Here is a 15,637-nt window from a genome sequence, read left to right as displayed (position 1 = left end):
TTCGGCCCGTTACACAGGCAGTAATCGTAATCAACATATTTGTAATCTCACCGGAAGAACTAGCGACCCTTTTGGTCTTCGCGTCATTTTCGCACTTCGGGCGGAGTGCGCGAGACAGAATATTGTGATTTTGCCTGTAACACACGCCTACCTACCAGTGGTACCACGACCCATCTAACCTCAACCTGACCTATATGACCCAAAGCGAACCCAAACCCAGCCTCTAACCGTAGGTACTAATCTATTCCAAATCTAATCTAAACCACCGACCTAAAGTAATTTTTGAATTTCTATGCTAAAATTTACCCAGAATTTTGTTTTCCCGGATCAAGCTCGATCGAGTGGATAGAGATTTGCTGAATGAAAGCAATGGGCCGCCGATCAATCATATTATTTACGTGGGATAAGGCGGTGAAGAAATGATACACGTTCAAATATTATATCAATATATATACATATTTGTTTAAAAGGGAACTGCAATTGTTGTTGTAACTTGTAACAAACTATTACGTTCAACTGTATTAACCGATAAAACTTTTTTTCTTACATTATAAAGTAGTCGAGAAAACCTACGCGATCAGTGACAACAGCAACATGATATACCGATTGTGTGTATACCAACATGTGTATAACATCTCGAGCGACTCATCAGCTGTATGTTACAATTCGTGCGAGTTGCGAAATAGGAATACCCGGACGCGCCTTTTGACCGCCTGCTGCTATTGCCGTTACTATACCGTTTTTCTATCATAATATTATATTATAACGCTATTGTATACCACTGTAATGATCACGAGTACTCCGCAGTACACGGTGTTCATTTATATAGTTTTTAATTGCTATCGCGTGTCTTGTGTAGACTGAGCTAATCGATAAGGTGTAGAATATTGTAGTAGGAACTCTGTCGGTTATTGTGTTACAATGGGGAGAGGGAAACTACCTATATAAAATGTCAGTCACTAGGGCGACCGTCTCCCCTCTTGGAAAAGGGTCGGAAAACGTTAGGGGAGGCGCTTGCATAATAACGGCATAGTGGCGAATACAATGTGTGTATTACCCGGCCGGAGTTGCAGAATCGATTTTCCGCAGCTTGGCCGCCACATTTTTGACAGAAATTATCAGAGGGAGAGATGGAAGGAGATGAATGGAGGAAGAAAGGGCAAAAGAGAAATAAAGGGAGAAAATAAGTAAAAGGGAGAGGGAGGGAGAAAGAGAGACAAAGTAGAGATGAGCACTCGCCCAGCAATGTGTTTTTGGATTATGCTTTTCTGTTGTAACTAGCACCTACGAAATACGTTTAAGTAATTTTTTACTTTATCAACTCATACAAAAAAAAAAAAAAAAATATCCATATTTTTTAAATAAAGTGAAAATGTTTTAAAAATATAAATATATTCAGTTGTATGGAAATAAAGGACCTATTTATTCTATAACCTAACTAGGCGTTTTAAGTAACGCGACAATTATAAATTTTTAAAAATATTGTTTTAAATGACACAAAGCTGTCTGTGTACATGCAATATGTTTCCTATTTATGAACTTTAAATGAGCGATAAGCCATGTTTGTTGAACGTCAATCGCCGTTTGCTTAATGTGTACACAACCGGAGTACTGAATGAACGACAACTTTTTATTGTTATTGGTCGCTACCACGGACGGGCCTACAATAATTGTTGTGTGTATAGAATATGGAACACGCGGTGTGTCATGTGTATGTGTGTGTGTGTGTGTATAATATATATTTGTATATTTGTATGTTTTAATAGCCGGCAGTAGCTGTTCGCGTGCACAGTACGTCCTGCCAATAACCATATCACAGGCCTATAACCATTCTCCATGCAGTGTTATGTATAACTAAAAAAAAATACAAACTATTAAAAATAGAAACAGAAATATTATACACGACATATATTGTATGTATCGAATTTTATTACTATATTTTTAAAGATGGGAGGGATGTCGGTTATTGGCAATCGGCATTTGTTAAATGAACATTAGAACTTTAGCACCCGGCGGCAATAATTAACTGTGTGTAATGTGTAGTTGATATAATATAGAAGGAACCAAATTGAGAAAATAGTCGCATGCGCTAGCTACTGAAATAGCCTAATTAATGTGAAATATGATCAAACTATCAAAACTAGCGTTCGAGTATTTATTTAACTAAGTTATGTAAAAAAACCTAAATTAGAAATTTACATAGTTTTTCAAACTATGATTTTGTCTTTGATTACCGGATAAATTGATTTTAAACAACAGAAACTGCTGTAATATATATATATATATGATTGTTTAGGTTTGGCTCAGTTATTTAGGTTCGGTCCGTTTTGATTAGGTTAGGTTGGGTCCGGACTGATAAGCGTGCATAGCGTGAGGAAGGCCTAAGAAAGTTTAGGTTAGTTTACCTTTCAAAATAGATTAGAAGTAGATCCTTCAAAACTATTAACTGGTCCAAAAAAAAAATATTACTAACAAAGCTGGAATCCTCTAAGTAAGAGGCTTGCTATTTTTATCATTATTAATAAGTTACACGATGTGAATTGTACAGACACACAAGATCCGTGGGCTTTGTATGATAAACTATTTTTTTTTTAAACCGGATGTGTACTTTTGCCAGTTCGATTTTGATAGAATTTTCAACAGGCGTCGCCTAGCACACTTTAACAAAAATAAATACTTCTAGTTTATAGGCCCATGCCATTTCTGCTGGAAAGGCATTCTTGGCGCACTGGACCATGACGGGAGTTGGAGGTTTTGTTTTGTCCAAACGACCTTCCGTTTCTATGAATTATAAACGTCCTCTAACTAACATCGCGCTTAGTCGTCGATCTTAGATGGGTATTTTTTTTTTTTATATTGATAATTATTCTTCCTTATAGTTTTCCCTCGGTCGTACAATTTAGTGGCTTGCCGCACGTGTCAACTTGGACACGGACAATCGAGAAGGACAGGTATGATTCATATACAGTTAACATATAACTGTGATTCTGGCGTGGGAAACCGAAATAGGAATTTCAAAGCTGCAAGTTGACCAGAAAAAATTGTCTGCAAGCGACATTGGCCCTTATGATGCTCTATCAAAGTCATTGTCTTCGGCGGGAGAGCCAAGGTAGAGCGGCGACTACAGCTAGAGAGTTATTATAGGTTAAACAGGGGTAGGTTAGGTTAGGTTTTGACCACAGCACGTTAATTGCTGTAATTGTAAACTGAATATTATGTCCGAGGGTAGATTTATTTTTATTTTAGATTTTTCTAATTATAAACAGTCTAGTGTCCCGGTTTTCGTGTTTTTGTCTATTCGTTAGTATTTCCGAATTGCTCACACAGTCCTCCAACAGTAAACCCAGTAGTGTATAAACGGTTAAACCATATTGATAAACGATAGATAAAAAAAACAAACGCTAATTTATATGTTTTCCATCGCATACATTATAATGTTATTAGACGCACACATACAACTCGGATCATTAGCCGACAACAGTACAAACAATTGATAGGGCGACGTGTCTATGCGTTAGTATGTGAAATGTAGGTCGAAATTGTTTTCCATATAACTATTGAACGAATTACGTCATGCGGACACTCTTCGATATTTATACTATATTATATTATTATGCTATATTATATTTGTTTTACCGCGATAATAAGTTACTACTACAACACACGCTCACACACGTTATGATTATATTTTAATGTTAATTATTATAAATTATACAGCTGTACGTGTACCGTACCAGCGGTGAAGTTTACGCGAGCGGCTTGTCTGTAAAATATTATTTCCGAAGTTTTGTCAAGTTATACCGATATGTAGACATTTTCCAGAGAAATAAACCGTTTATGTGGACTGAGTGAGATATTAACACACTAAAAGTCGTTCGACTGGAATTCTACAGGCACAGTACCCGTGTAAGCGTTTCAGCGGCAAAACCCCGAAGAACAGTAAAATAAAAAAAATTCAAAATGGTTTTAAACATTATATTGAAAATATTTAAAAAATAAATTTCAAACCATTGTCCATTATAACACCTAATATACATTCTATATATAGTTTAAAACGTTTACAATATAAATGTTTCTTCTTTTTTGTTCGACACAACGCGACCACCAAGTTCACGTTCACGAATATAATAATAATAATACGCTTAGCAAAACAAAATTTTATTGTATAAATAATTTTTTTTTTACTATTGACAATCGAAGCTCGGCCGAACACGGCCAATACAGCTTGGGTATGCCGTATGTTGTATCTTATGTGCACGGTCGTCGGGCGTATCGAATTAAAAAAAAACTCTGGGCCGGCCAAAAGCTTAAAAATAGACTTAACACTGTTTGTGTGTGTGTGTGTGTTACTTGTAAGTTTTAACTCGACCGGGACTTTTTTCGGCCAACAACGTTGTGACACACATAAAATAAAACCATACGGACTATACTACACTGTACTCAGTTAAACGCCAAACAACCAGATGATGAAAATTTATCGTAAGGCTAATATTATATTGACTACGGTCGAAGAGAGAACGGTAAAAAAAAAAACAAACAAAAGCCACCGCCCGTTTCCAATCATGTTAAAAAAAAAAAAAAAATTGTTGTTCGTCATTGGTAGGGAAAATGTTTTGAGGATGCTTTGACTCATCGTCTTCGGCTAAAAGACGGATTTTTTTTTTATATTTTAATTTCTCGAGGTTGAAAAAAAAACGTTTACATACATGCGCCGCCCATCGATCAAGGCCTGCCGCGTTGACAACAAACGGATTTTCGCGTTGTTATTTTATAAACAACAATAATAATATAATAATAACAAGTCGGTCGAAAACAACAATTTTTTGTCGGTTGTTTCCATTTCCAAAAGCGCAGCGAAACCTAGTTCCAGGGACAAATTTCTGCACCGATTGCAAAAAAAAAAAAAAAACAAACATTACTCAACGACCGAAGAAGTGACCAAACCGAAGACTTTTTTTCAAACGCTACATTAAAAACAAGTTTAATATAATATGCCTTTAATATATATATATATATATATATATGTTCAAAACATTCGAAATCCGATTATCCAAAATCAACGGCGTTATCATATTGATTACGGGATGAATATTAAATAAAATAATTTATATATATATATACATTTATAAATTATTTTTTTGATCTTGGTTAATCCGATTTTGAATGTTTTTCGGGGTATCATAATGGTGTTATCATTGTTATTTATAATTTACATTTACAACGTCACAGTCCGTATGTTATAATAAAATACCTTTGTGTTGATTTATATAAAATAGTATATAATACAGGCACCGCGGCGGCGGCGGCTCTATGGGACACACACAATATTCTAATTTACACGGGGACCGTAAACAATCGGTCAAGATGAGAATTGAAAAAAAAAAAATGGTTACACTTAAAAAAAAAAAAAAAAAACAAACTAGAACAATAATAACAATTATTGCGCGCTATTATATTAAATTTATATATACGCATTTTTGGGGCCACGCGGACGATGCCAAACCGTTGTTTACTAAATAGAAATTTATAATAAAAAAAAAAAAAAAACCGACCAATAATTATTACCGTTCTTAAGTTATATTGCGCGTGTGTGTGTGTGTGTTTGTTTGAGTTTGTATTTAAAAAAAAAAAAAAAAAAATATGACACAAATCGCTCTCTTTGGAACATAATAAATAGTATAATATACGTCTCGATGACGGCCACGGTAATTAATGCGACCGTTGATCATATTATTATTACTATTATTGTATTGCCAACTGTAATAATAATAATATGCGGCGAAAGAGGAGACGGGAGTTGAGGGGCCCAGAAATTTGGGGAGGGGGCTCGGAGGAGTGGAGAAATAATATCGTCAAACGACCTTTGCACTAACCGAGATCTCGGTCGCCGGGTCGTTGGCCGGCCGACAACGGGTGCGAGGTTTTTTGCTGCCCGTTTCGCCTTGAACTCGTTTCCAAACGATAGGCGGCCGCCATGAGTACCTATTGCTATATTTTAATAATAATAATAATATTTTAGATACGTATAACACCTATTATTATTATTATTAATAATATTTTGTATTACATAAGTACCTGCACAAAGTGTAAAAGAACAGTATTTTTTTTTTTTTGTAAAATAAAATATTAAGACCCTAAACATGTTCAAGTGCTATTTATTTTTCACTATAAAATACAACGGCTGTACACTTATTACGTAACTATATCAATACACATACACAAAAACAGTGGCGTATTTGCATGGGTCGATCGGGGGAAACATATCATCCCTCTGGGCCTTAATTTTTATAAATATGTTAACAATTATCTGTTTAGTGTGTTAAATGGATAAATAAACAAAATTATACTATTAGGTTAGGTAACTGTTACCAGTTAACAAAAATGGTATGCATAAAAAAAAAAAAATTGCTGTGGATTATTACTTCGTGTCCGGACTTTAACTAGCCGGTAAGTTAAGTGACTTGTTTTTGTGACCCTTAATCCGACTTAAAGTCGGCACTTGTCCGGTCCTAACGAAAATACAGCTAATATTTTTAATTCTATCTCCCAACCGTTGTGCCAATGTCGTAAAGTCCATTAAAGGTTTAGATCTAGTTTCGCCTGTGGATTTTCAAAAACAAAAAAATTATTCTACGTTCACTTAACCTAACTTTTTTTACTGCCCTAGTTTTTCGGACCATCTTCTGCTCATAATAATATTAAATATTATGGAAATTGTTTAAAAAAATACAGTTTATTTGGTACAACTCGCATGGGATTTCGATCATTTCCAAAGATAACGGTGACACGGTTGCCGATGGAAAAAACAATAACGTAACTCCGATTAAAAAAAATACATATATCATACACTGTGTAGACAGGTAAATAGGAAGGCAAACTATACAGCAGAGTTAATATTCTGTTTGCTTAGTCAATTTCAAGTTAATACCGTTTTTCGCGCCATTAAACAAACAAAAAATACAAAACGTCAGTGATATTACTACAGCGCATATGTCATAATATCCACACTGTGTTTGTTTTATGCAAGGCTAAGGGCTCGTGTGTTGTTTCAAGTTTGTCGTATCAGCCGCGTTGGTCTGAGTACACGATAATATGATATTGGTAAGTATATTATTAATATAGAGATGATGTGGTACATAAGCCCCGCTTTGACTGCAACCAAGTTCATGAAAATCGTATGATATAGTATAAAAAATTATCAAACATAAAATTGATTTTTACAGATTCGGTTAGATTAGGTATTATCTAAAGGGTTTGCCACATTACGAAATTCACAGTGAAATAGAGTAGCTATAATAAAACAAAATAAAAATCAGCAAAAGTAAATCACATTACAATTTGTAATATCAAACAATAAATGAATAGTACAAGAATGTGTATTTAAATTTAATTACGGCAATACGTTGCAGACTTTTCAACATGATGACTTTAACCGTGATAAATGATAATACAATTTTTGGATATTCGCTAACTTAATATTATTATAACTGACAACTGTTATAACTGATAATAGTATTTAATACTTTTTTTTAAATTCATTTGTTCACAAAATGAGACAAGTTCTCACCCACAGCAATGATGTATACATTAATACACACAAAATAATTCATCAAAAAATTATAATAAGCGCCATGTTAATATATTAACCACACAAATAAAAATATGATTTTTTACCTTAAAAAATATATATTTTTTATTACCGTCGTTTGATGAATATACTTATACATATATTAATATCATTAAAACGGTTCAAGGAAACTTGTAAGCTATAGTAATAATAATTATTCTCAAACCTTTATTCTACAGAATCGTATGTTTATATATTTCTTTAAAGTATATATTTTATTGAATATTATAAAAAGTCATACAACTAGGTATTAATTTTGTTTTGACATTAATCACGGTTGTAAGTCAATTTATTTTTATTGATTTTATTTAAACATGGGTTTAGAAAGGAAAAAAACAAAATGTTCCTCGACGTTTGACAAAATAATAATGTCGAAAATGATAAAATATAATTGTTGTATAAACTCAGCTTGTTAAAGACTTTTGAAGTATTTATTTTGTGATTTATATGGTAAATATTGAAACACACTGTCCACCATGACCGTTCGGATGAAATCCATCGATCGTATTTATATTATCGCAACAGCTTAGTACTAGATAGGTTACCTCTGATCGTCGATAAGAAAAATATGTATGTAGGAAAATACATGCATCTGTGAACGTTTCGTTTATTTGGCGTGCAAGTTGTTAAAAAGAAAAAAAAATGAATAAAAAACCGAACAATAGCCGTACTAGGTTGTCACAATAAATTTGGTCCTTGAAGCTTCAACCTGCCTTGAACCGTACCGGCCCAATAATTAATTCCAGCACCGTTTGCTGTACGCGTTTTACGCACTCATTTTAGAGGTTGTAAATAAACGTCGACATCCTTCTCGGATACATAAATATATATATATATATATATATAAATAAAATATTATTATTATTATACTTATAAGTTATGACCGAACGATTCCTCAAACTTATCCGACTAATCATCGTCGCGATCGTTAGCATTGACCGAAAAAAACGGCTGTCATAATATAAAAACCAAGAATAGGTATAATAATATCAACACCTCGACATTAACCACATCCGTTATCATAATAATAATATATATAAAAGTATAAATACTATAACGGAAACCGATTGGGAATAATATAATATTAATTATTACAAACATTGTCGGACAGTATTACATACTAGCGACGTGTTGCGGTATGTTTATTGAAATTACCATACACATGTATAGTATTTTTTCGGCTTTTGAAAATAATGTATAGTTCATACATGGATTAAAATGTGCTCAAAAAAAAAATTTTAATTTCATATTTTAAGATTTAATTGCTTGTAGTAAAAATTCAAAATATGTTTTCACTGTTGTTTGCAAAAAATATGCAACATCCAATTAGAATACATTTTAGTAATTTTCCGACTACTTTATAAAAACCTAAAAAAGAAATACATACCTATTATATTATTATTTATTATGTACACTTATCTGTGACATACCTACATAAAAAAAAGGTGACAGAAATATAATTTAATGTAAATAAAAAAATATGCGAAAAAAATGCTTTGATTAAGTATCAAGTCGTTTGCGGTATTTATATTATGAATTTCTGTCATAATGCCAAAACCTAAATTGATATTTTTGTAACTCAGTAAATAATGTTTATGATCGACAAAATATTTCCATAATACTTTTGAAAGATTAATTATATACTAATCGTTTGGTCTGTCACCAGTCACTTACAGGATTTTGAAAATTGTGAAATGAATATATTAATATAAATTCTAAAAATTCATTAAAGCTATAAGGAAAAACGGCATTTTTCTTATCACCGGTCTGATAAAAAAAAAAAAAAAATGATAACACCAAACAAAATTTACATTACCCCCTCCAACTATTTTACTAGTTTTAAAGTTGTGTTACAACACTAAGACAAGCGGTGCTTCTAATCGTCGTCGGCCATAGACGCAGGCAGAACAACCGGGCCAAGGTTATTGCGGTATATTATATACGTCCTATCGGGCTTGCACATCAAAAATAATTGAATACAATGAACTCTGCACACACACACACACATTTCATTCCCATTTCCTCCCTCTACAAAACATGATGATAATAATAATAATAATAATAATTATTATTATTATTGGCTGTTATAATAAGAGTAGTAACAACACAAAGGTTTGGATTATTTTAAACTAGCCAGTTATTATTATTGTTGTTGACGCCCCCCCCCCCCAAACTCGCGATTGGAAAAATAAAATATAATAATATTATCTCCTGCTGGAGTCCGGGCCACGTGCAGTCAATAGTCAATATAGTCGTGCCTGTACGATTTAAGTTTACAAGTAGGTGACAACACCCACGACGATAATGATGATATCAAAGGACAAATACCTACGCTGACTATTTATTACGGTAATCGGCTTTGGTCCACCGCTAAAAAAAATTAAACCACCCTAATAATATTGTTTTTTTTTTTTTTTTATAAACAGCGGCTCATGTACCTTGTGTATGTGTTAATCTAACAACTATTATGACGTATGGCGGCGGGTACATTGTATAATAATACTCAACAACGTCGCCGCGCCGTTCAGATATCCATGTCTGACATTTCCATAATTCGTTATACACCAGATGTCCCTGGACTAGTTGCACGAAGGTGGACATTGGGAAGGTCGAACGCATGGGGTCAAAAAACCTAGAGTAATTTTTTCCAACGATCACCTTGTGCAGGTGTTGTTGTGAACGCGGTTTGCTGAATACACTTAAGTGTTTGTGTGTACATCTTAATATGTAAAAAAATAATAATAATCTTCATCTACCGGCGACCGAGAAGATAATATTATAATAATTGTCCTAAAAAAAAAAAAATGAAAAAAAAAATGGTTACGTCGCGCTAATACTCGACACGTGCAAAGGGTTCGACAACAACAACGACCATCGACTATGTGGTAATTTGATAATGTAATTGTTGTCCCTTTGTAAGAATGGGGCAGGAGGGAGGGAGGTTAGGCTTACACTTAAGAAGTTGGAATTGTTTTCCAAGGGATTTGCTCTAAATGAGATAGCCAAAGAAATAAGAATGATTAGGTGGGTGAGACACCTGTCTGGGGGAGGGATGATAAAAAGGGGTAATCCAGGAAGATCCTTTAGGAAGGAGACCATAAAGCCACGGTTAAGGGGTGAAAGGATTGTGTTAAGCAAAAAACGTGAAATTAGGCCGAGGACAAGAAGAGATGGATAAAAGTTTATTTAGCGGCATATTTTAAAGTATTTAATGGCCGAAGCCCTGCTTGAAAAACTATCTATAAGTTAGGTCGACTGGACTTACGGGGCCGGACTTTAAGCTGAGACAAGGAGACCCTAGACACAAAATCCCATCCAAGACAGTGGTCTAAATACATAGCCCCCTTTTTTTTGATTCAGACCCCCATAGCTTTTTCAAGTCATCCCGAAAATTCAGCAAACACGTTTTAACGTTATTATAGTAATTTATTTTCAGCATTTAAGAGCAAGATGGAGTTTAGTCCCCCCCCCCTCCTTAAATAAAAAATTATGTAAGATGTTTATTGATACGTTAACATAAATTATTAGATTAATAATATAGTAATATAATAATAATTATAATATGATTTATTTATTTGTTTTGTTTATATATACTTGTGTCGTCCATCATCTGTGTCATTTTTTTTTTTAAAGAGCTTTCTTTATTTTTATTTTTTTATTTTTTTATCCTCAATCTTGAATACGGTATCCGACGGTCGTTCAACATTTATCGCGGTTTTCCCGTTCACGCCGTCCGAATTCTAAAACACATGCGTAAAAAAAAATCCATTTTTAACATCTCGTCAAGTACAATTATTATTTAAAATTTATTTAAAAACTGTCGACCATCATCATCGTCATAGCCCACATAATAGTATTTCAATAAGCGTAGCACATACAAAAATCCCATGCTCGGCGCAAGTGTCGCCGCGGGTTTTAGATAAGTATTTGATACATAGTTTTTTTTTTTTTTTGTTTTTAAATACATATTATATTACATTTTTTCTTATTAGGAATTACATCGTCTCGGACGTGTAATCATTACGGTTCTCTGTGTTATATTATATTTTATACTGCGGTTAGCTAACATCTGGCTACACTGGTTACGGCCCAAGGCCTGCGTGCTAGCGAAAAAGTGAAAGTGGCGAACCGAACGGCATTGAGCCAGTCCATCTACGTTAATGTTAAGGAAGGCGTTTTGATTATGCCGGTTGTGGCAATGCTCGGAGATCAATGAACCCGCTGCTGCTGCTGCTGCTGCTGCTGCGAGTTACAGTGGCAAAAAAACGTTCTTGTACAAAAAAAATTGTAGGGAAAAAAATGGATAAAAAAGACTTGCGCGTAATACAATAATACTATTGACAAGCGTGTACGCGAGAAACGGTTAACCTTATTACATTATAAATAATAATACACACACAAAAAACCACTAAGATTTAAAACAAAAATACTTGGGTGACTAGGTCCTACCTATAGGATCTTGTGAGAATACGAATCGTTTGTGTTTTATTCGATGATGCTTAAAGTAGAAAAAGTCCACCAACTACTCCTTGTTCGTAAATTACACATAACAATATATACATATATATATATATATATTATATTATATACATTCCTACTTTTTCAAACGTACGACAGAGAATAAAATTTATAAAAAATCAAAAAACAAAATTTGAGTTACTAATGTTTTTATAGTGCGCTTATGATTCATCTTATATTATCCCTTTCACAAAAAATAAATTAAACAACAAAAGTGATAAATAATTTGGCATATGAAATATTTTATTACTATTATTGATATTTTATTTTTGTAAGAAATTATTTTTAATGAGGCTATACTCCCTATTTTTTATCTCCTGGTTGGTCCCATCTTCGTACAGGGGGGGGGGTGGTTTCAGAAAACTGGTTAAGTTTAACCGAGAGTTTAAAAATAACGGAATAAATTTAACTATCGTTGCAAGACAAACCAAATTTCAAGGAAAAATTAACTTAAAACGGCACTCCTCTAAATAAATGTGTTTGTTTGATGCCACAAATTCTACTTGCAAACCGAAGATCACAACCCTGGCTAAATCGAAGCTTCTCTAACCTAATGAACCTGAACTAACCTATCGCTTATGGCGTGTGCTACTGTTTGAACTGTGACCGGAAACGTTAAGGTACGTCTTCGGTTATCGGCGAAAAAATTTCCAAAAAAAAGAAGCCAAGAAGACAATATTATTCGTCAACGATTATATTATAATACTCGGATCTTATGAGCTTGTGAGCGAAACAATTTTTTTTTTGAAACCTTGAAGTATCATTTAACCGAAAAATATGATTGTGGTTTTTTTTTTTGCCCATTCGATTGCAAAATTATTAACCGGCGACGAGCACGATCGACAACAAAATAATTTAACAATCTTTGATATTTTATCGATTGGTCGTGACGCAATTGACGGCCTGATGGATAATATTATTTTTTTAAAAATAAAAAATAATATTTTGCAGCCTTTTGTTTTACTGTGTGTTATAATAGAGCTAATGCAACGGACCGCGCAAGTATATACCTAATTATTATTATCGGTTTTTTTTTAACTTTTATTTTTTATTAGTCAGAGATAGTAAAAGTTTTATGTGCGCGGTATGTTATCCAATCAAAACAGGAAAACGGAATCGCAAGCAGCCAACAAGTCCAGAACCGGTGTAATAATAATATTAAGCGGTTGCTGTACGTTAACCCGAACGGTTTTATTTATTATAACCTTTCACCCAAAGAACTGTCTTATTGTACAGAAAAAAAAACTGTTATTTAATCCCAAGCACATAATATATGAAGGAGAGAGAAAAAAATAATGAAATACCAGCAATTCGCATTGTTTTTTTTTTTTTGTTAAATTTTAAGAGGAAATGCCAAGATTACCCTGTGGTTTGGCGTAAATCTTTATTTCAACTTATAACAGCTATAATACAATCAGAACACCACCAAATACTTGGCTTTAATGACTATAAGAAATGACAAAAATCATATTAAAAAAAAAACCGTCAGTAGAGGAGCTTCTACGAATGGCGTTTTACTTCTAAGCACTCGATTTAGGCTAAATGGGTAGCCCGTATAAGAATTGTCGTGCCGACATTTAATAGAGTTTTGGCTTAAAACGGTACTTGGATCAGTTTGGTTAGCAGTTGATTGTAAATACATGCATGTCAAAGTCGTCGGTGAAAAAAATCAAAATTAATAAGCCAAAATATATGGATTTTAATATTTTATATAAAACTAATAAAAAAAACTATGCCAGACATGTCACATGGGACTATATGTCGGTCTTTGTTAAAAAATAATGCAGATTTTTCCAAACTTGTGATGAAATTCCAAAAATGCTTTAAAAAAGTCAAAACCGTATAAACGGTCGGGATATAGCCACTGCGGTTTGTCATAAATTACTTTAAAAAAAAAAAAGGAATAGAACCCTTAAATTTTTGTACAATTAAAAAATGGCTACTTTTTTTTTGTTCTTAAAAAAAGCAATATTGATCTATATTTCCAATCAAACTACCCGATCTTGAGCCTCATGACCAGATTCAACTAGGGGACGGACTTATATATATATATATATTAACTAAAAGCGCGGGAAACTGCTTGGGCGCGGACAGAGGTTATTGATCGAATACATGTGCGACGATAACAATATCACATAAACGGTTGTTCGTGTCATAGGCCACAGTTTATAGTATTGTTATTATATTACAGTGTACCTATATTAATATACTTTTACATACTGACTGTGTGTATTGTAATAGGAGCCGGCAATTGAATTCGGTTGACCGCTCAGCGCCGCACGCAATAAGGAAATACTACCGCGGTTGACCTTAACCAAGGTGTCGGTTTGGCGGTTTCAAGGAAATCGTTGGGGGGAGCAATATCGGTTCTGTCTTGTCGGCGCTTGGAATAAAACCGATATTTTATTTTTCAACTGTAGCTAATTATTATAATATTGTCCCAAACGGCAAATCCGTCTCACGTCAATTATTATCACACTTCAGCTTCCAAAGGTCCGTAGTCGTGAACGTGGTCATGAACTTTACTGTATAGATTATGCACAGTTAACGCCCGTTTTGATAGTCGTGAAATTGTACCCGAGCCGGCAGATAGTTAGTATAGAAAGGAAGAGATGTTGTTCATTCGGGTTTACATTGGAAATTAGAACAAAATATATAAGTTAGCTTCTACTTCTTGAAAGGTTTTTCATATTTCAACGGTATTCATATGCAAACAAATTGGCTGAGAATCAACAAGGTTAACAAGGTGTAATCCGATTTAAAAAAACGTACAAACACAATTTTTAAATCTGTTTTATTATTACTGGATCGCTATAGTAGTACTTCGAAGTTAACGCGTTTGGGTTATGTGCGTTGCATATAGGTTTCGTTTGATACACGGTAATACAATGACCCCCGACAAGCATACACGTTCGCCTTTTATACACACACAATAATATTATACGAACCAGGCGAAAAGAAATCGCCTTGTTTTCACGCGACAACAGAGTGCAGTATAATACAAAACTATGTGTATATTGCAAGTCGGTTTCTAATCGTAGGCATGCGGCGGACGAGTGATTTTCCATAGAGCTTTTACCGACACTAAGACCAATACTTAATCGAAACGAAACAACTCGACTTGACACAAAAGTCACCGACCATCGGAAGTAAAAACCGTTAGGCGGATCCAAGACCAGAGCCGTATCCAGTGAGGGTTCATGAGGGGTCATCGCAGAGTTCAAATTTGTCCACGTTATAATATGACAATTTTAGGGTCCGATTCGAAATCGGGTAGGGCAAAAAAAAAGCCCACAGGTGAGGAAAACCGATTTTGAATTTGTAACGGATGTCCTTATAAGTCGTAACTGTACTTTGCTTTTTCAACGGGCTCTTTCCATTTCCCAGAGTTGAGAAAAATCCGGATTTCTAGGAGGGTAATGTAGGGTGTAAAGTAAAATATGTTTTATTTTTTTCAAAGCGTTTTACTATTTATGGGGGTCTACAAAATTG

At 33.9% G+C, this 15,637-nt stretch overlaps 1 protein-coding gene across 5 annotated transcripts in view; it reads right to left on the bottom strand.

Moving 5' to 3' along the window:
• The window catches only part of LOC126833059 (hormone receptor 4), a 72,493-nt gene that overhangs the window by 12,000 nt on the left and 44,856 nt on the right, over positions 1 to 15,637 (bottom strand). For 3 of the 5 annotated variants that reach the window (XM_050564182.1, XM_050564184.1, XM_050564183.1), the window contains one exon: positions 11,222 to 11,367. The exons of the other annotated variants lie outside the window; for them this stretch is intronic. In XM_050564182.1, coding sequence (XP_050420139.1) covers positions 11,222 to 11,246 — 25 coding nt within the window. In that variant the 5' untranslated portion in view covers positions 11,247 to 11,367. The remainder of the gene's footprint in view (positions 1 to 11,221; positions 11,368 to 15,637) is intronic. 5 annotated transcript variants of the gene reach the window in all.

The sequence above is a fragment of the Adelges cooleyi genome, unplaced genomic scaffold, assembly GCF_023614345.1.
Source record: "Adelges cooleyi isolate 19-005CV unplaced genomic scaffold, UGA_ACOO_1.1 ACOO_flye_CR_arks_rails_tigmint_CR_PRNA_168, whole genome shotgun sequence".
In the NCBI taxonomy this organism is placed as follows: Eukaryota; Metazoa; Arthropoda; class Insecta; order Hemiptera; family Adelgidae; genus Adelges; species Adelges cooleyi.
The sequence above is the reverse complement of the archived record's forward strand: the minus strand, read 5'-3'. Positions and strand labels throughout refer to the sequence as shown.